The sequence below is a fragment of the Ooceraea biroi genome, chromosome 1 (genome assembly GCF_003672135.1).
Source record: "Ooceraea biroi isolate clonal line C1 chromosome 1, Obir_v5.4, whole genome shotgun sequence".
Lineage (NCBI taxonomy): Eukaryota > Metazoa > Arthropoda > Insecta > Hymenoptera > Formicidae > Ooceraea > Ooceraea biroi.
Window position 1 is genome coordinate 13,207,603 of NC_039506.1, and position 20,735 is coordinate 13,228,337.

At 44.1% G+C, this 20,735-nt stretch overlaps 2 protein-coding genes and 2 long non-coding RNA genes across 5 annotated transcripts in view; 1 reads left to right on the forward strand and 3 right to left on the reverse strand.

Annotated features, from left to right (window-relative positions):
• Nucleotides 1–1,242: 1,242 nt before the first annotated feature.
• Nucleotides 1,243–2,391, reverse strand: LOC105285376. The gene is made up of 2 exons (XR_895055.3): nt 2,250–2,391; nt 1,243–2,131 (listed from the first exon to the last, which is right to left on the reverse strand). It is a non-coding gene; the product is annotated as an uncharacterized LOC105285376 (long non-coding RNA).
• A 173-nt stretch (nt 2,392–2,564) lies between these two features.
• LOC105285374 (aminopeptidase N) overlaps nt 2,565–20,735 on the forward strand; it is a 29,237-nt gene continuing 11,066 nt past the window's right edge. The window contains exon 1 of one of the 2 annotated variants that reach the window (XM_011349534.3): nt 2,565–2,681. The gene's annotated coding sequence lies outside the window, so the exon portion shown is untranslated. Of the gene's footprint in view, nt 2,682–20,042; nt 20,195–20,735 lie in introns of those variants that run through there. The other variant, XM_011349533.3, reaches the window with a different exon arrangement.
• LOC105285373 (organic cation transporter protein) lies at nt 3,721–13,109 on the reverse strand. Its single transcript, XM_011349530.3, has 3 exons — nt 9,858–13,109; nt 7,895–8,359; nt 3,721–6,985 (listed from the first exon to the last, which is right to left on the reverse strand). The coding sequence occupies exon 3, from the start codon at nt 6,878–6,880 to the stop codon at nt 5,180–5,182; it is 1,701 nt and encodes a 566-aa protein (XP_011347832.1). The 5' UTR covers nt 6,881–6,985; nt 7,895–8,359; nt 9,858–13,109; the 3' UTR covers nt 3,721–5,179.
• On the reverse strand, nt 17,793–19,735 carry LOC113562910. Its single transcript, XR_003407238.1, has 3 exons — nt 18,768–19,735; nt 18,598–18,689; nt 17,793–18,521 (listed from the first exon to the last, which is right to left on the reverse strand). It is a non-coding gene; the product is annotated as an uncharacterized LOC113562910 (long non-coding RNA).

A 20,735-nucleotide genomic window follows, 5' to 3' on the forward strand; every position in this document is an offset into this window, starting at 1 on the left:
ACTACTAGAATAGTAACGCGAATCCTTCTGAATACTTCGTGTAATCAGGAGTTTTCGAACTTGTGCAAAGTTACCATTACTGTATCCACCATAGAGGTATTAATGTGGTAATGTTGAAGGGAGAGCGACGCGTATATACATGCACACATGCGAGATATCCCAGAGATTTGACTTGAATTTTAATTTAACGATGATTTTACAGATTAACGTGCAACCATTTTTTTTTAAATGAAGATAATGATATCCGCAGGCTATAAACTGAAGTTTTAAAAAGCGTTCTTCATGGATTAAACTACTGCAATCAAATAATCATAATATTTACTCGAACCTTATTTTTACATAATTTTAGTTACTAAAACCTGGCTAGTGTATAGTTTAGCAAGAGTATTTGATAACTGAATAGCAAAATTACAGAATTTTACAGAGCAATTTCTCTTAAGGAATAATTTCTGGCTTCTAGTTTGGTTCATAAGTTATTAAAATAAAAGCTTGATAGATATACCTCCGAGAGATAACTTGTAGAGAAATATATACATATATATTTTATCAACGTTGAAATAAATTTATGAGACATCCATACAGCAATGTATATCTTCTTCATCATCCCTCCCGTGTCTTTTAATTAAAAAAATGACGAATTCTGAATTTTATTCTAAATCCTCACGCATTTGCTTAAAAATATAATCTTGGATTAAACAGTTACAAATATAATTGTATACTTTGTCATACCAACGACCGCACAATGCCAGTATTTCCTGCCTTGTCAATCATGCTCTCTTATTGTTCAAACTCTCCAGTAACAGGAGACTGCAACTCGAATAGCATTAATTGTTCGCAACGAGCAGCCATCTGTATAGCTGTACGCTGTACCGATCATATTGATAGTCGATGCAGTATCATTAGTGTCATCAACTCGAGAACTCAGGGGGCTAAGTAACAGGAGAGCACAACTGGAAAGGAATTAGAGACACTGGGGAATTAGAGACAACTAATTTCCTCATCTGGCATGCTATCCGGATACTAATCCGTAAATTCTTGGGCATTTCGTCAGTATAAGCGAGCTGCTCTTAAGGTCGTTCTACATTAGTCGCAAGCGTCAAGCTCTGTTGTCACGGCACAACGATTCTTCTCTGTGATTGGCTAAGTGATGATTGCAATGTAGAAGCTCAAAGATTCGTACGACAATATGGATGTGTGATCAATCTGCGACTAATGTAGAACGATCTTTAGAAGTGAAGTACCGATAAAACTTTTCTATTCCATTTAATTGTATACTTGATTTTACACTTGTGATAAATATAAAAGTGACAGTAGATATTTTGTACAATTTTATAGTATTTCATGATTGGCGCGATTAGACGCTGCAATCTCAAAATAAAAACTGGGTGATTTTGTGAAAAGAGGCCGTGCACAAATTATCTATATATTTTTGTGTATTATTTAAGGTTTTTGGGGAATAGGATGGAGCTCCTATTTTACAATATTCTATTCGCTGATGTTTACTCGATCGATGTACCGAGCGGTCTTCACGCAGAGACAAGCCAACATTCGCCTTTCTAATTAAAACGATTTGCATGGCGAGATGTGTTGCTTATAAACGAGTCACCGGGAATTCGCAATTAGAGCACATCCCACTGTTTTATGGTGCGCCTAGTAATGGTATCAGTTTAATTAAAACCTAGTGTGGCGAAAATTAAATCGCAGCTATTTTTTTCCTTGTGAAGAAATGTGGCATCATGACATGCAAAATAACGTACGTTAGAAATAATGCCTTTCTCTGCATTTAACACAATAATGTGCACGCAAAAAGAGCTTTAATTGAATAAATAACAAATGCGCCAAAAATATTATACAATTAATATTTCAAACGCTAGACCGGATAATTATTAATGCAAGTATATCGATCAAATTTAATATTGCATTAGTAATCGATTAATTAATAATTAATTAATGTCTGATGCTTGTTTGAATCAGGATGGCTAATTTTGATCAAGCAATCCCTTTTTTTTAATTCGAATGAAGAGCACTCCTCACCGGTTATGCTTGAAAGGACATGAAAGCGCAAAAACTTCTAAAAACGTTTCTCTCTTTGAAATGGAAAGGCGACCGCTCCCATCGACGTTTACCCGAACTGCAACAGGAAAAGTTTCATATTCATATCTGCTTCTACTACCTCGGGCAAAGAGATAGAAAGAGAGAGAGAGAGAGAGAGAGAGAGAGAGAGAGAGAGAAAGACAGACGTGCGTTACCGTTCGGTTTGCAGTTTGCCTCGCTTCAAAGTTCTCGGCTGTTTAACAGTCGGAAGGAGGGTTGAACTTTGCTCAACTCGAATTAACGGCCATCAAGAGGAACTACCCTTCGATTTACCCGAGTGAGTCAGCACCCCTGAAAAGGGGGACGTGCGCGCCCCCGTCTCTGCGTCTCGTGATACGTCGGTCTGCTCTTCGGCGATCCAATTTCTTCGGTCAGATGAAATTTGCGGCAGCATTCCCGCGGTCCCCGCGTTTGACGACGTTGCGCGCGCTGGCGCAACGTTTCCCGCGATTTAATGGTCGAGCACTGAGCGGGAGTTCAGTCGGCAACGCGCGCTCCTTGCCATCGTGTGCTCTCTCTCTCGTGCCAGCATCCCGGCGCAGCATCCCCCGCGTGCTGGACCTGCGCGCGCGTGCTCGATAACGCAGGTGAGTGCACGATCATGATCGGGCTCGGTGGGGTGATTTCCGTGGGTGCAGGCTGAACAAGCTGCACCGCGATTCACCACACAGGGGTGGAGGGTGAGCGACAAGGAGCGAGAGCGTTGCGTCGCTTCCCGAGGACGCGTTCCCCTCCGCTGAGCGTCTCTCTCGGAAGCGTTTTGTCCGAAATTCGTCCCAATTCCCTCCCGGGATGTGCATCCCTGACAGATGAGTCAAACGAGGTCCGCGAGATATTTCGCCCCGTTCATCATATTGTCTCGTGTTGTCTCGACCTGGAAAAAATTCTGAGTTAATGACAATTTACGTTGCCGCAGCTTACCGTAATTTAGATTAACGATGTTTGAAATGAAAAGAGAGAGATGAGCGCAAAGCGCGCTCACTGATAATATGCTCGGACAATGATTGATAATAAAACTTTCTATTAACTTTTGAAAATGATTTTAGGAAAGTCATATAATCTTATACGTTTTTTCTGACGAACGGTTCAATCCTTATTTTGCGGTTCAGTTGAGTTGATAGAATTGTGGATTACGGCATTCAGAGGGTGTATTTAATTTTGCCGGTCGGACACGACTCGCCACTGATCTCAGCATCTCGCGCAAAAGTCATTAATCGCTTGAGTGGCGTTGTTGGACATTTAATTCGAGTCACGGTGTCGAGGGGGATGCGTCCAGGGGGATGTGCCACGGTGTCTGATGGGGTTATTTTTAATCGCCGGTCAGGAGGTGGGTTTACACGCGCGCAAAAAACTTGTTGCTGTCAGCCGTTTTGCGTCGCGGGTACCGCATAAATTATAACACTGGAAGGGTATTCTCCTCTCAATGGCGAGCACATTTGCAAAATGCACCGGCTGCTATGTACGAAGCGCGGAAGCTCGAAGTGACAGCGAGGATCACGAACTTCCGGAGAGCGCATTGTACTTTGGTATTCAGCCTAGCTGCGGTATTTTCTGACACGGGATTTAATTGCGGATCGAAGTCTTCTTTCGTGATGAGTCGTCTTTCGTGGAAGAATGAGCATTCTGTCGTGGAAATAATTCTTGATATATTTTCACAATTAATTTTTCTTAATTGATAAATATATTTATCGATATTTACATAACACGAATCGAAATTAATACATATTATTGATCTAATTTGGGTTTTTTAACTCGGTAACTGTCTAAAAATATTCATTGGTATCTCTGTTGACATGATTTGACGTCATTAGATGTGCACTCAAGTTAAATATATGTCGATACGTGTGAAATAATCTTTAGAATAAAATGCATATGTAAGGAACCGAGTTATGCGTTCCTCTTGCAGCAAATTAAACTACAGAACTCTCTCCACCATCATTAAACTAACACAGCGGAGAGAAAACCGCGGGTAATCGATGTGATTATCACACAAACTTTATGATTGAGAAAACGTTGAGGACACCGGGCGACAAAGTTTTTCCATTAGCCAGGAAGAGTCCAGCAGCAGTTTCCGGAGTCAAGAATCTTCCGTGTCGAGACGATCCTCGCGGAATTGCATCCCCGCTATTAGGATCATACGGCGCTCTAAAAAGCGCCCGGTGCCCTTCTATCTTTCTCTTATCTCGCGTAATCCTTAAACTTTCCTCGACCAGTCCATTTCGTACCCCGAAAGTACCTCGAGATAAGTCGGATGTAAACGAATTTATTTCTTCGTTGACTCTGCCGGATTATCCCGGCATTTCATAAGAGGAATTTTATGACGAACCTTCCACTCGTTCGTGGAGATCCATCCCGGATTGAAACGTACTCGATCCGTGATTAAACGTTTATGACATCTGCGCAGAGAGGTATATCACACTTAGACACGACGAGAGAACTTGCAACTCTCGGTAAGACGAGGGAAGGAAGTTTCTGAGAAACTATCGTTTTCGCTCTTCTTCGCGAAAGTTTTGCATCTGAATTACTTTACATAAAACATCTCTGCCGCATCCGAAAGGTAATTTTACGCTCTGAGCGAAATAATTGTACGCTGACACGGTATTAAAGTATGAAAGTACTGCAGTATTCGATATTTTAAGTTTGATATTCTAAGTTACTCTGGATTTCACCCCCTTACCGCGGGAATTTCTGAAGCATCTTGTGTAAGCCTTTGTACATGTGTGCCAAGTTTTACAATACGCCAGAATTACGTTACCACTTTATAAATAGCGCTACTATACCTAATCAACGCAGAACGCATCGATGATTTCACAAAATTGAGATCGCTCTCGCGTATTCTCGATGTATAAAAAATATATCGCCTCTCTTTCTCCTCTCATATACATATCGCATTACATATATGCATGTATAAGATCTACTGAGTTAATTTGACAATTGTACAATAAGTTGATTTGAGGAATTAAGTATCTCGGACCAGTGTCTCTATCATCGTATCCGCAATTTCATCAGAACGACACGTGCTATGTACAGTCGTAAGTACTGGTCGAAGGCACTTGGCGAATCTACTCTCCTACCGCGTCGCTTCTCACGCATTGTTCAGCTTCTCCTTCTCGTCTTTGTCTGGTAACTGGTCCATCGCGATGTCGTAGCTACTCGCGGTGATCTTCCGCGCGCCGCCGATGCAAGTGGTGAAGCAAGTGTCACCCTTGCCAAAGTTCTCGCCGTCCTCGATGGTTTCCGGCATCGGTTGGTTCACCGTTTCTGGCAGGTAGAGCGCCAGGTAGCCAGCTACCAGGGCGACCAGGCCAAACAGAACGGCGGGCACTCGCGGGTTCAGCGAGTCCAACAAGAAGATCATGGGGGTGAGAGCGCCACTGAGACGCGCGCACATCGAGCCGATTCCAAGCGACGTGTTCCTCACCACCGTGGGGAACAGCTCGGCTGTGTAGTTGTACACGACCGCAAAGGAGCCAGCTACACATGCCTTGCCACCCAACACGATCGTCACCGTGGCGATGGTCGCAAGATCGCCGGTCATGCCGGTGATGCCGGCGGCGCAGATACAGCACGCTCCGCCGATCATCATGAACGTGCTGACCAGGCATCGCCTGCCGGCGCGGTCCATGGTGAGCACCATGAACACGTAGGCCGGCATCTCGAGCAGACCGCTGAGGAACAGCATGAGGAACGGATTGCCGACGAGGTTGCCCGTGTTCAGCGCCAGCCCGTAGTAGACGATCGAGTTGGCGAACCAGTTCAGGCATATGTTCAGACTTTTCTTGCGTAGGTTCGGCGTGCGGAAGAGGTCCAGCGCGCCGTACGACTTCTCTTCCTTGGTCTCCCGCTGCGTCTGCGCTTTGCTGATCAGCTTGGCAGCGTCCACTCGAACCTCGCTACCGTTTATCTTCAGGCCTCGCTGTACGATCACGATCGCCTCGGCGACTCGACCCTGCGCCCACAACCACCTGGGTGACTCGTCCATCAGCCACCAGTGGCCGAGCAGGATCGCACTGTGCGCGCCGTACGCGATCTGCAGCCACATGCGGTCCTTGATGACTGCACCCCAGGCTGCTACCAGCATGAAACCCACGGCGAACGCCACCTGGAACATCACGCCGCACACGGTCCGCCTGGTCGGGCCCACGATCTCCATCGTTAGGACGAAGGCGGTGATGTACGCCCCCGCCGAGCCGAATATTCCATACAGGAAGCGGAATATCAGGAATACATAGTAGTTGTTCACCAGCGCGACCGACATCCCGAGCACCAGCTGCGCCACCGCGGACACGTAGAAGATGATCTTACGACCGTGCTTGTCTGCCATGCTGCCTAGGGTCACCGCGCCCACGAACACGCCAAACATGTACGAGGACTGCGCCGCGGCGCCCATCCAGCGTCGCGAACACACGAAGTCCCACTCCGTGCCACGCGACGACTGGAAGTACGTGGTATCATATGTCCAGGAGTCGCATTCCCGGGTGACATTTTCGTGGTCCAGATAGTGGCAGCTGTCGAGACGCCGCGGCAAGTGTTCCGCGACGAACGAGGTGTTCCAATCGTGATTGAGGGTGACGTTGAAGGAGGACTCGTTCAGGAGAGTTGAGACGTTTGCCTCAGGGATGTCGCAGTGATGCGCTGGCACCGCCGCAACTGTCAGTAGAGTCAACATGTGCAGGCCAGCCGTGACGGCGCCGAGCAGGTGGAGGCAAAACTGGCCGAATTGGTATTTGCCGAAGTCACCCAGGTAGGACATCAGCTCCTCGAGATCTTTGTCCACGCTCGCCATCGTTCTGGTTGGAGGATCACGCAGTTGAAATTTGTCTGGATGTTCTCGTGCGTATCGCCCGATTTAGATTGTCAGCTTTCGAGTTATGCGCCGCATGCGATTTCGCTGGAAAAATATTGTGAATATTAGTATTATTATTATTATGTTAAAGCTGCAGAATTAAAACGATCAGAAAATTTCTGTAATGTTACTCTGTGAGGTATTATTATTTTTATGTATCATTATTATTTTTCGTAGATATTTGGTTGGTTGAAAATGTGCGATTTTAGTGTAATATATTTTCAAATATTAATTAATATAATGAATTTTTATCAAAATTGCATTACGTTATTAATTGTACTGTAGTGATTAGTATAACGAGTACATTATTATCTCCGAGGAAGATTCTTATCATATCGAACAAATATTAAGATTAGTTATCACCTCACTTCACTTTTGGGAATTACGACAAAGTTTTCCACTGTTACTAATTATAAATTTTTATTTAATCAAATTTTTATTCATTCTTTTTCGTGTTTTTACGAATATTAAAAAACCTTTATCTCTCACACTCATGATGCAACAGTTTTCATTTCTCAGCATATTCTATCGCAGTCACGTTGCAAATTATATCTGACCTTTTTGCTTGACGCATTTTGCAGCAAAATGCTAATGCGTAACACTTTTACCGTACTTGACCGGATTGCTTAGCCCGTTAAAAAGCTTGGAAATCGGAACCTCAATTGTTTCTTTGTACAACCGAAACAGAGCTCCTCAGTAATCACACCGACAAATGCTTTGGCTACATAATAATTACAGAAGAGCAAAAATAAAAATTGATTACCATCATGGAATTATTAATTAATTAAACGACCGTCTTAATAACCGCGGAACAGATTGCCACAATAAAACAAATGGCCACTCGCATTAATCGGCTTTTGCGTCCTCCAGCTTAAATCGCAGCTTTTCAGTCCAACTGTCGCAAAACGCAAACGAGTTACAAACGATATTACACGAGTGGTAAAAAATCGGTACCTCGATGTCAGCTGTAACATCCACTTATGCGATGAGCAGCGTCCACTCAGGCTCACACGACCATATACCACGAGTGATAGACAAGTAGGTATCCGAGAATGTCGACGATCGGCGAATCTTCCGGTGCATCGGTGCGCCGATCGATCGATCGATCGATGGGAGAGCGAGTGAGCGAGCAAGAGCGCGAGCAGGCGAACCACTAATGGCACACCGGTAATGGCACACCGGCGAACTGGAGAACGACTGGTTCTCTAAGCGAGCACCTGAATCTGGGATCGGATCGGAGATTGGACGATTCCTCGTGGACGACGTGGAGTGAGCGAACGTGGCGATCGAACGAAATCGTATGCGGCCGCCCTTGCACGCGCGATCGCCATCGAGCCGAGATCTCCGCGCGACTCCAGACTCCTCTGGATGCTGCGTCCCACGTTATCGGCCACCGGCGCCCATAAACGCGATCACCGTCTGCACGACATCAGAAAAATGTTAGACCCAAGCGCGAACTTTGCGGTCAGGGTGATACTTCGCGCTCGTAACGCAAAGTTATTATCGATAGCCGCACATCTCGGGAAATTTTCCTCCGGAGTGATGCGGTCTCTTTAGAGAGGAACGGGGATATTAGGAATTGGGAAGACCGAGACTAAAAGGATTAGAGATATTAGAGAATTATTTGTAAAGTTGGCATTTAGTTGGTGCAATAATTTTTTTTACACGCGATTAGCCGCGTGCAAATCGCGAAAATGCGGAGCGAAAGTGTTCGTGCGCTCGTTACGTATTGCGATTCACGCTTTTGCATCATGTCTTTTTATATCTTTTTTTATAATGGGCCGAGCAAATAATCCATTCGGCTACGAAAGCGGAGACAAACACTTGTAGCTATCGTTATCGTTCACGTGTTACCGCATCGTCGAGTGTGCTTGCGAGCTCAGCACCGCAATTTTGAAAGTGTGCTACCGATGATAGCGTTTTTTGTTCTAGATGCTTGAATAATAACGCGAATGTGTGATCACCGAAGCATGGCGATACCGCGTATTATCCCGAGGTTTCTTTATGTACAGATCTGTCGAAACTGCAGACATTTCAGCGCGATACACGCCAGCTTTTTACGATAAAATCGCGAAAGGGTTCAATACCCGTGGTATCGGAAATTATAGGATATAAGGAAGAAAAAGGATTTTTCTATGATATTACCAAGTCGTTCCGCCGTGTTTTACCGCAAAACTGATCATTAAATATTGCACTTGATATCACGAAAATTGATTTCTGAAACAATTCCGAAGCCGAGAATATTACAGGATGGGAAGCAGTCACCATTGAAACTCTTGCTTTGAAACTTTCGAAACTGCTTTTTTATTAGAAAAAAGTTTCGTTTCTTACAGAGAATACCTTTGCGTTATATGTTAACGAATACGTAAGACTGTTTAATTTAATTGATGATTATCTTGAATTTACAAATTGAAGAAACTTGCAAATTGCTTGGGCAATGCTTAGACCTAACTGACTCGAAGAATGTAGCTGCGACCGTCTCTACCCACGTCATTCGAGTCTCATTTTGTCATTGCCATCACGTGCTTTCGCGATAGCGAAATGTCGCGACGTAGGCGAGTGTCGAAAGCTTCACTTCGCGATATCGTGAGGTTGAAAATTAATCGCGCTGACAGTATCATAAATTCATCACGTTATTACTGCAAACCGGCTCCTGATATCGCTGATAATTGCGCGCGTCCGTGCGAATGCAAGTCTTCAAAAATCTTCACGTTTACGTAAGCAAATTGTTCACTGTCGCGTTTTATTCGAACAAAATAGATACTGATAAGATCTGTAAAAATTAAACGTGACGTGCTCGGGTCATTCCAATAAAATTGCAGACATACGTATGAAGTATATGAAATCAATTTTTATGAATATTTCAACATTACATCGTCAAGCTCCGCGCGTCTGTGACAGATTCTGATCGACATACCATTTACACCACCAGCCTCGATATGCTACAGCCAAACTCTCTGTTCGCGGTACCGAGTGTTTCACAGAAGAATCGGCGGATGCTGCGCGTGCCTTAAGACGCCAGGCTGAAACTGCTAATGTCGATAAACTCAAGAACAGAGGCGGAAAAGGGGTACACCGAGCCCCCCGCGATGATCCCTTGTCCTGAGACAAGTGATCATTTGGTCGTGGTATACGATCATGTCAATCGCTGTTAAACGACGACCGCACACGCGATCGTATAGCCGGCCGTTATTAGAATTAAGCTAAGAGTTAAATGATGTGTTTACTGACTCAAGTCCCCAATGAATTACTCGACTCGCCTTCGAATTTTCGTGCACATCGCCATTGGTACAGCTGGTCCCATTTCGATTGAATGCCCGTTTTATTCGTGTATCCTTGACATTATTAAACCGTCGCCACGATGATTGTCGTCGGCGACGATTGTCGAACGAGCGACACGCATGGTGGAACCGCCACTGCCGAAAAACGCTGACGAGACCGGTTCAGTCAAACATGACGGACATGATCAGACATGGTCGCATGAAGATTAATCGGCCTTTCCAATTATGCGTCACAGTACATCTCGCATGCAAACGTACGATTGACAATCGACCGGTGTATTCACCTTGCAATTAGTCCGATCGGGATTGCTGGATCGGTGCGTGGGTTTGAATAAATTTCGAATGCTTGCAAATTATTCTGGCTGGTATATTTGAGCGATAATTTTGACCAGTCAGTTGCGATCGCGCGATCGTTGACAATGATATCCGTAATCGGGTGGTCTTTCTGCACGTAAACGTGCAAAAGGTCGTGTTTGGTGCTCGTAATTTATGATAAACTCAGGCGGTCGCCGTTTTGACGAGTTCTCGCGAATACATAAGAACCGTTTGCCATCGAATGCAGTCACCTTGAATGCGGGCGTCTCTCGCGGTACGAGGAAGGAGAGAAATTAATTATTCCCGGGGGCGGAAATAATTTTTATTGGAATTTCGCGATCATTTGTGCCACTGACGAGGCGACTGATACGTCCATATGTATAATTGCGTTCGCATGTGATTTGATAATGGCTGATTCAAATGATTGATATACGTCACGTTTCATGTTTAAATTCCAGAAGCAGGTTTCAAGGTAATCCTTCGTGATACTAGGTGCGTGACAAACTCGAGCAACTGATTTCTCTCGCTTTGAATGCTCGTAGATTAATTAAACACCTCGGGCGTTATCGCGATTTTATATTATGCGATTGATTATGCGTGGGCCTAAAAGAGCCTAGGAATGATTATTAATTCTATGCAGAATTTATGTAACACGCACTATTAAACGTACGAGTGTGTATTGCGTATCAATACTCGCGTATCAATCATATGTATCTTCATTACAAGCTAGCAATCAATACCGGACGTTAGAAAATTCAGCTCGCTATTCCTCGTTTGCGAAATGGAATAACGTCACTTCTGATGACCGCCAATAACGTTTCATTAATCATCAATCGAATGATCTTATCGGAGAAAGATACACGCAGGCAACGTCGTATGCAAATACGATGCTCACCGAGTCGGTCTCGGAACGAAGAAAGCAAACGGTTCAAAAATATCCATTTAATACACGTTTGAAATATAATACTTTGAGAAACGGGCGTGCACGCGCGCCTGCGGATCGCGCTAATTCCGTAATGATATTGCGTAACGTCTCGCGATGCGTCGCGGCGCGTGGAGATACTCCCCGAGTGGTGCTCGCAAAATGTCGCTCTCGCATAATCGTTTAACAAATTGTCTAACAAAGAAACAAGCAAGCAAACAAGCGGCGTCGCGCACAGTTTTCATGAAACTGAAACGTCTGCTCGTGCTTGTTCGCGCGCGATCGCGCGCCGTTACTCTTCGCCTTCGTATATCACATGCATAAATCATCGAGAGATGCGGCGCGATCGGGGCTTAATTTCCATGGGGCTTTATTGGGGTCTCATTGGGTGGCGACGCGCTACCACGCTCGACTTCTCGGGTTTCTCCCTTCTGGCGCCGGCTGAAGTGCATCCGGAAAATAGAGCGTAATCGCATTACGAAAATATGGGTTTATTTCGGGACGCGTTGATGCAGTCGACGCAGTTGAATTTTTATTTCAATTCGCCGCTGCTGCTATTTTTTTAATTCGATTACTTTAATTCGACGATGCTGCAATATTGTATAATATTTTATGCAACATTAATCCGGGTGAGTGAGAGTCTAAGAACATGATTGATGAGCATAGCAGAGTTAAAGATTAATTCTGATTAATTGCATAATAATATCACTGTGTAATATCAGTAAAAAGCAGAATCTCTTTATCAGTCATAACGCACACACCGCCAATCACGTTTCTCGACTCTTACCTGGCAAGATTAATACCGCGCGACAGCGCAATCTTTATTTAACAAGACGGTGTCTCCGGAATTTTCCGGTGCGTCTCGAAAGATCTCTCTTCAAGACTTGAGAATTCATCGCGCAGATCTGAGAGATGCCTCTCTCGGAGAGCTTCTCTATTCCCCAAAGAAGGAAGAATTTGCCGATCGGGGTGATCAATGCTGTGTTATATCTAGTCTCGGTCTCTCTCTCGATCAGCTATGAAATAATGATATTTCCGCAACTGGCGCGACGGGACATCCTCGAGATGCCTCATGCGTAGGCGTGAGAGAGGTTTTTGTAAATTTATTTGCTGCTTACCAGACGGTAATATGCGGAAGAAGAGGCACGCAGACCGGGCGAGATTTCGGAGTCCGCTCGGCGGAATGCGGGTCACACGTATAATAAAGTACAATAAACGTGGGATTCGCCAGCGGATGAGAAATCTGGACCGCTTCTGCAGATCTGCGGATTGGCCGCGATTGGAGTGCCGCGTGCTCGTCGACGCGATAATGGAAAAGCTATGTCGACTGTTGCGGGGATACGCGTGAAGGCGTTTTATATACGATGCATATGCGCTGAAAATACGGGGAAAAAAAGGAGACGCGAGTATCCCGGCACCACGATATAAAGATCGCGATCGGGAACGGATTGGCAAGTTCGATTTCTCGCGATATTCCTGTGGAAACAGATAGCAGACTGTGTTACCGTAATCGAACATTCGATTAACATGTTGAGTGCAGTGGCATTTTCACGCGACTCTCCATTCAGGCCGCGTGGGCCGCGGATGGCCCACGTCATTGATTCATTGTATTCATTAAAAACGTTTATAAGATATGAGTTATGACATTCATAAGATTGCAAAAATAATTAGTAAGAAGAAGAAGGGATAATATACAATAATATGTGCTATAGAAACAAAATTTATTTATTTATTTAATTGATAAATTCTTAAATTGAGCAAGCTGGCAAAGTGTAGATGGTGATTATTAATTAATGATTCCTACTTACTAATAGGTTCATATGGAATATGGAAATAGCTACGTTTTCAAGACTGACGAAATTGTTGGCGCGTAGTTAAAAATAGATTCCTAATAATCATTGTATCTAATGCACAAAAATATTGTCCGACCATCTGTTACAAAAATATTGTCCGACCATCTACACTTTGCCAGCTTGCGCAATTTAAGAATTTATCAATTAAATGAAGTTACTGGCGATTCAAAGAGATATGTATTATTTATTTATTATTTTATAATTTCTTCTTTTGCACTACACATAATCATTATGTATTAGTTAATGATATTATGAAACATTATCATGAAATGATAATGTTTCTTCTTATATGAAATTATCAAAACGGCCTAACCGAAAAAGCCCACGCAGCACTCAACGTGTTAAGCGAGAAACGCGACTAATGTCGATGACGCCGATGTTGGATCACATTCTCCCGGATTTTTCTTATTTTACATGTCATTTTCCACGACACGTCAGTTGGTTCGCGAATTACCGAGCAATACTTGGGCAAAGTGGATTGATCAGCGTGCGCGACAAACGGCGATATTCGAGTATCTGGTAAGCAGCAAAGCAAAGTAACGAATACTCGTGTCAACGACCGTTATAATCGAGTATTGATAGCGGGTCAAAGTACTCGTTTTCTCATTGGTCGCGCAATTCTTGCGGAATGATAACGCCAGCCGTCACTTGACGTTATCGTTGTAACGATGACGTCGATAACGCCGGTGGCATGGTACATATCGAGCAGCAAGAAAGCGGCGATCGTCGGTTCCAGCTAGCTTCCACCAGAAAGCTTCTGCGATAGAAAGTTCTGCGAAGATGGACGTTATCCAGAGAACGCCTCGGATTTGCCGCTCAATATTACGTACGACTAATTTAGATCAACTTCGCGTTAGTCAAAATGAAAATTAATAGCGGAATTTTTATCTTGAAGAGCAATTACTATAAAAAATCTTGACGTTACTGATTTCTGATAAAATATTTGCATATGCATGGGAAAACAGAAGCTACAATCGTGAACTTTCTTTATCTGGTTTAAACAAAGTCTCAACTGTTTGTCCAAAGATTCGACTATCAAGAAGAGATCAAGGTGATCGCTTCACGGCCGCTTTGCGCGGGTCCAGCTTCTCCGAGAAGACCGATAACGTATTATAGGCGGCTGATGGTCCTCTGACACGAGGTCAGCTGAAGAAGCTGGCGAAAGCAAGGCGATATGCGCCGCGCGAGATCGAGTTATCGCGAGTTATTCGCCGGAGCCTTCGAGCGCGAGGAGGCAGAGGCTCTCGTTATCCGATTATACGATTTATTTTACGAGTATACGCGACGGGCGGAAGTGGAACCGCGGAGGTGGACGGCGGGGTCCAAGTGGATAATAGCACAAGAGCGGTAGATATAGGGTGAATGCACCGGGTGTGCATCGCGCGAGCAAGCGCTCGCGATATCGCGTGACCGATATTCGATGTCATCTCGGCCGATCCGGGTCCGACATCCTCGACATCCTTCTCCCTCGGGAATCCTGCCGATTCCGCGATCTCCCGGCGCGAAACGCGAGTTTCTCCGTTGGTCCCAGCTGGTCCTGCCTGATCCTCGCCACGATCGTCCGCTCAAACGCGCTCAGCCGCGAGATTTCGCAAGACATCTTGAGATCTTGAGCTGTTAACAGCTTCAATTCTGCGATCATCAACTCGATGAATTTTCCGGAAGCGATGCTGCTCGGCGCAGAGACACCGCGTACATTAAAAGCTTCTTTGCGCCATCGATGGTACGGTAGATTTACGGTGGAATTTTACGGTAGAATGGTAAATAGAATTTAGACACATTTATGAGAGGTGTCGTTTGAAAATTTATAGTGCACGCGTATTTAGGCTGCTTGTGTTTTGAAGATGTTCTTTCTGTATTATACGCCACGTGAAGTTACATAACCACATGGTCATTATCATTCAAGAGTATATAATTCTGTCTCGTAGAATTTTCTGAATTTGCTTGCGATTCGCATTTCTTTGTCTCGCTGCTTGGGAAGAGATCTCTTGTGATCCCGAATTATTTTCGTGAGCAAAAGTTTCTGAAAGATGCTGAGAAAGTAGAAAACGGGAGAGATAAATGACAGGCGAGATCAGAGTTTTCTGATTTCATTGATTGGATTGCTATCGCCGGACGTTCTGGTGTTAATCAAGGAGCAGATTTGCGCCATTGTATTGCGCTATATTGGACAAGAATACACGTGTTTATCCGATGCACACGACAAATCAGCCAGAAGAAAACGTCTCGTTGCGGCTCTTTGAGTTGTCAATTCGACGCGCGCTCGTCTAAGCAGTTATCTAGCGAAGTGCCTGTCATTGTAGCAAACAATTGACGTTATGATAATCTTTGCGCCTAGCCAGCGTGAAGACGGACTCTCTCCTCCTGCCGCCTGTTTTCAGGGTCAGCGATATTAAGCCGTAATTAGCGACTCCTGACGTTAGCCAGCGTATCTGTATGCGTCTCCAGATGTTCTTCTAACAGACACACGTGACATACAAATATATATATATATATATATATATATATATATATGCACGTGCAGGAAAAAAATACAGGATGTTACGTAACAGTCGCGTTTGGCGAACAGATATTCCTCGAACCGAAACTCTCAATCAGTGATTTCATTTTAAATGTCCACTTGACATTTCTGACTTGATTCTAAGTTTTCTTCATTTAAAACACGTAAATTTGTTTTACGGTAACTATCCATCTGCTATGAAAGGACATGGTTTCATCGCTCGTCGGCGAGTATTGTCGCTAGTGTGCAATATTTCGCCCGTCACCGAACATCCTGTGTTACATAAAACCGAAGGAGGCTCAGAGGAAGCGCATCCGGGCGAAAGAATCCTGAGAAATTTTCGTGTTTGCCGAAGGAGGGTCCACACAGGTTTCCTTAACGTTTGCCATAAGTACCGTGACGCTCGATTACAATGGCGGGATTTCGCGTCGGGTGTCTTCTTCCGTGAGGGTGTACCACAATGAGGCGTAATCCAAACCTCTACCGTGGCGCAGATGGACCGTACCCCCATTCCGTTCATGGTGTAGGATTACGGCGTGCCCTCGGCGGCCGGAATATATACTTTCTTTTTCTCATCGATTTGCCCGTATATTAGAGGATCTTGAGGATCATCATCTCGCGCGCGCGCGGGGGTGAAAAATTTGATGTGCCTCCCAGAAACTCGATCGTTCGGGAATATGTCGCGCCGATAGAGGAGGCTCCGTTAATGGAATAGCGCCTGCTCATCTCGGAAGTATGTGTCGCCACGATAAGGAACGCTGCCGAACGACGTGAATGAAAAATGAATATTGTGCGCCGGCCAATGCGAGACGCGGCCTTTCTTCCGCGATTTCTATATCGCGTGATATCGGTTCCGTGACGATTTTATCGCCGGACGTGAGAACTCGTGGAGGCGGTCGTGTGCGAACTGCAAATGGGTACGATTCATCGGTTGACGATAAGAAAATCATCGCGATGTGGATAAATGAAGGATTAAATCAGTTGTTTTCACTCTCCTCTGGTGTGATTCGATTACACCTTCAAAACAATATTGCATTGTTTTTTCAAAAAGTAATACTGATATTATTGTTTTAATAATATTATTTCTTAAGAATATAGTTCGTTCAGAAAGGAGAATGCTGACAGAATTCTTTACTAAAAGAATTTTCTCACGAATTTAATCGGGAAAACTAAAATTCACGAAAACCTACATGATGCAGGCAGATTCGTGCATTCGAGATGTACGAGCGCGTTTCTTCACCGAGTCTGCAGCCCCCTGCATGCGAGGTTTGGTGCACGCGATTGTGAAAGTGGAGTTCTGGGTTAATTCACTTTCGCACTTATATTGTCAGCATGTGCGAGGGCACAGGCGAGATTCAATAACACGGATCTCGTGTGTGACAAATCGGTGCACTGCGAGCCGCTGGCGGCGGATGATTCCAATTAATTAGGAGAGAGAGAGAGAGAGAGAGAGAGAGAGAGACAGACAGAGAGAGACACACACACACAGAGGAACGCTTGTCCGCCTAAATCGATTATGCATCCTCCCCCTCGGTGATTTACAGAATTATTAGGTACTTACTGTGCTGATTCTGATCTTAACTTATCGATTATCGATTGACGGATTAAAGAGCTCGCTTCCGCTCGTCTGCAACGTGTAATTAGCGACGTCGCTTAAGTAAGACTGATCTTAATTGTTCGGCGAAGCACAGAAGAGTTTCGTTGCCATAGTGGCCGATTGACATCACTATGACGAGATAATCACACTGCTTTAATTATCGCTCGTGTGTTCTCACAGATTTCTCCATGGGACTCGTGATTCCCGCGAGGTAAATGAGCTATCAGCGTTTGCGGGATTTATTGAGACATTTTGACGATGTGCATGTGTGCGAGTTCAATAAATCTTTTTTCTCCTTCGTCTCTTTCCTCTTTCTCTCGCTCTTGATTATTGCATAATTACGCGTTCGTTAGCGTGTGATGTCTTCAATAATCTATGAAGATATACTCTTTGTGAAACATTTTATTTCTTCTGAGTTTTCCGCAAAGAATCAGGAATGGTTTCTGTCATCTGATGATCAGCAATAAGATTCCTATTTTTATTTGGAAGTAATAATTTATAAATAATTTGATTTTAAATTGTCTCTGCTTCATCTTACGGCATGAGTTCACTTTGTTTCGTGCAGTTCGAACGATTATCATAATAAAACTCTTCTGCGGTTGTTTTGCGGCATTGATTCTTGCGGTTTCGGTTATTCCGATATTGGCGTTTCGCGGTTTAAATTCCGTGGCTTTCCTCTTCGCTCTTTCGTGCTCGCGGCTTTGGCTGATTACCAATTTACACTTTTTCATTTATTCACCGCTTGTTTCGTTAGGAAAGGATCACAAATTTCATATTGATTTTACGAATTCGTTGATCCAAGTAGTCTGGACTAGATTAAACTCTGCGATAATTCTGTCGCGCGTAATAAAGATTCGAAATTCTTCAAAATCGAGTGAAGCTATTGTTTCACGTTGTTCCAAAATTGCGCGTCTTATGTGTAATGTTAACGTGAGGATATACCTTTTGTAAATTTACTCGTATATCGCGTGGAACTTGTGATCACACAAATAGGAGATTAATCAAGTGTGCGGGCAACGTAGTGTTTGCACGAACTGCAGAAGCGCTGTCCCTGGACTTATTTTCGTCCCCTGGCGATTCTTATTAAATATTACGTTGATTGCACAGTTGAACCTGCAAACAGTAAATAAATTCTATTTCCTGCGGATGAAATGAATTTCATAGAGCTGCGAGAGGAGAAAACTTATACCTGCTTAAAAATACGATACCACTTAAACTTTTCAATGTCGGAGAGTATTAGCGTTTGGTGGAGCTTAAATATGAACTTGAATCAAGCATTTCCTAATCACAAAATGTATTTGAGATTTAATTTAGAGTTTATACTTTATGTATGTACGATATGTATATATATATACATACCTCATACATAAACGGTTAAAAGTTACATGCACATCAACTACTGCGATTATCACAGCGTGATATGATGTGAGTTACACTCTAGGCGATGACTTTGTCGTAAACTTTGTCGTTAATAAGTAACTCTGAGTTATTATCTGAAACAAGAATACTTCAAGGAATCTTTAAGAAAAATTTTACTTGCTCTGTCATTCTTTGTCTCTCGATCATTGACTAATCACTTGCCATTGCGGATGTGATCTCATTGCACGATCATCTCTTGCACCTGCATGCACAAATCGATTCTAATCAGTACAGAGCTGAACAATTTATTAGAATTATTAATAGTCTCGACGACAAGAAATTTTGCGTTTGCTTGAAATAAGCAATAACTCACCGAGGTGTAATACTTTGGAAATACTCTTGGACATGTTAGTTATTAATTACGTGTATTTACGCAGCAAGCACGCACAGTATTATAGATCGTTTACGAGATTTCTGTCACACGGAGACACGAGAAAACCGACCAAACGCTAGAACGTGTTAAACATTACTAATCGTCTACTGAAATAGACAGGTAAACGAGGCTTCTTTTGCAATTTTGCATTCGTCAATAATAAATGAGACGTTCTACGTCGGCAAATGCGAATTGGCGTATAACTTTATAATCCTTTACGCAACACCGTTATAGGCGAGAAAAAGGCATTTACGTCTGATTGCACTGAAATGAGAAAGACGCTGCATAATCGCAGGATCTAAGATAACTCGTACATTAAACAAGTTAATATTTATAAAGTCTTACGATCTCTCAGCAGAGATTTCCTTCGCTTCACTTACCTCTAATCCGATAAAAGCAATCTTCATATTTACAAGAAATGAGAACGTTAAGAATGACAAAGAGGTGTGCCAAGGAGAGACAGCGAAAACGAGGAAATCAAGGAAGAATTCAAAGCATTGTTCGCAAACCGCGTGAATTCTGGCAGTCCGAGTGGAACCGGTTCTTTCGCCGGAATCATGGGTTCATTTTCGGAGCCAGCATCCGTGAACAATATAATAATACGTTCGAGAGAGGTGTCTGGCAGGTATCGATCGTGCGACCGGACGTGTAAAAGACTCGTAGCGAACGGAGAAGAATGGAGAACCGATCGCTTATGGTGTCCCATGGTGGTCTGGACGGCAGGCGGAGAGCGGTGGTCCATCCGGCAGGTGGACCAGGCCGTTACACGTGGAGGCCAACGCGGCGAGACCAGGAAACTCAGGATGACCAGGAGAGGAAGCGACGAAGGCTGTGCGTTGCTTGCCTTGCTCCTTGGCAGTTGCGTGCGAACCATCGAGCTGCGCGGAGCGTTGCCGATACTGTTGCTGATACCATTTGCGATCCTGTTTCCCGACCGGTGCTCGATGGTGCAACGAGTCACGGCGTAGAGCCCAAGCAGTCCACGTGTGCACGTGTGAGTCCAGTGTTCATTTCGATGAGGAGTTCCGAGAGAAGCAAATAATCGAAGCTTGTGAACGAAGCGATCTCCTTGGAATTTTGGAGTCCTTTACGAGTCGAACTGATTGATGATCGAAATCTCGGTATCGTTGAGGTCCCATGTATGATCTAGAAAAACCATAAATCTGTTAATCGAGTTTAGAACGGTCTTGTTTCATCGCTAGTGTGTTGGTACCAGGTTGGTACCGAAGTGTTTGACAGGATCAGCCAGCTGTTAAAATATATACGCTTTTCCGCCATTGGGTCCAAGATCCGCGAGACTAGCGGCTGCTGCTTGTTGTATTTCGATTTCAATTTATTCGGTTCGATAGAGGCTCGCTCAAAAGTTGCCTTACTCTGCAAGAAGAAGATTCGACCGCGCAGAATAATGTGATTTCGCATGAATCTCAAGAAATGCGCAGACGTCGGATTTACTTTAGGCTCGCCGAATTTCATGCAGCATCCAGAACTGAAGAGGAAATCTTGGAAGGCATACGTGGAATGCGCGATGTCTTTTG

Coding starts and splice junctions, on each gene's coding strand:
- LOC105285373 (XM_011349530.3), bottom strand. CDS start 6,880: ATGGCGAGCGTGGACAAAGATCTCGAGGAGCTGATGTCCTACCTGGGT.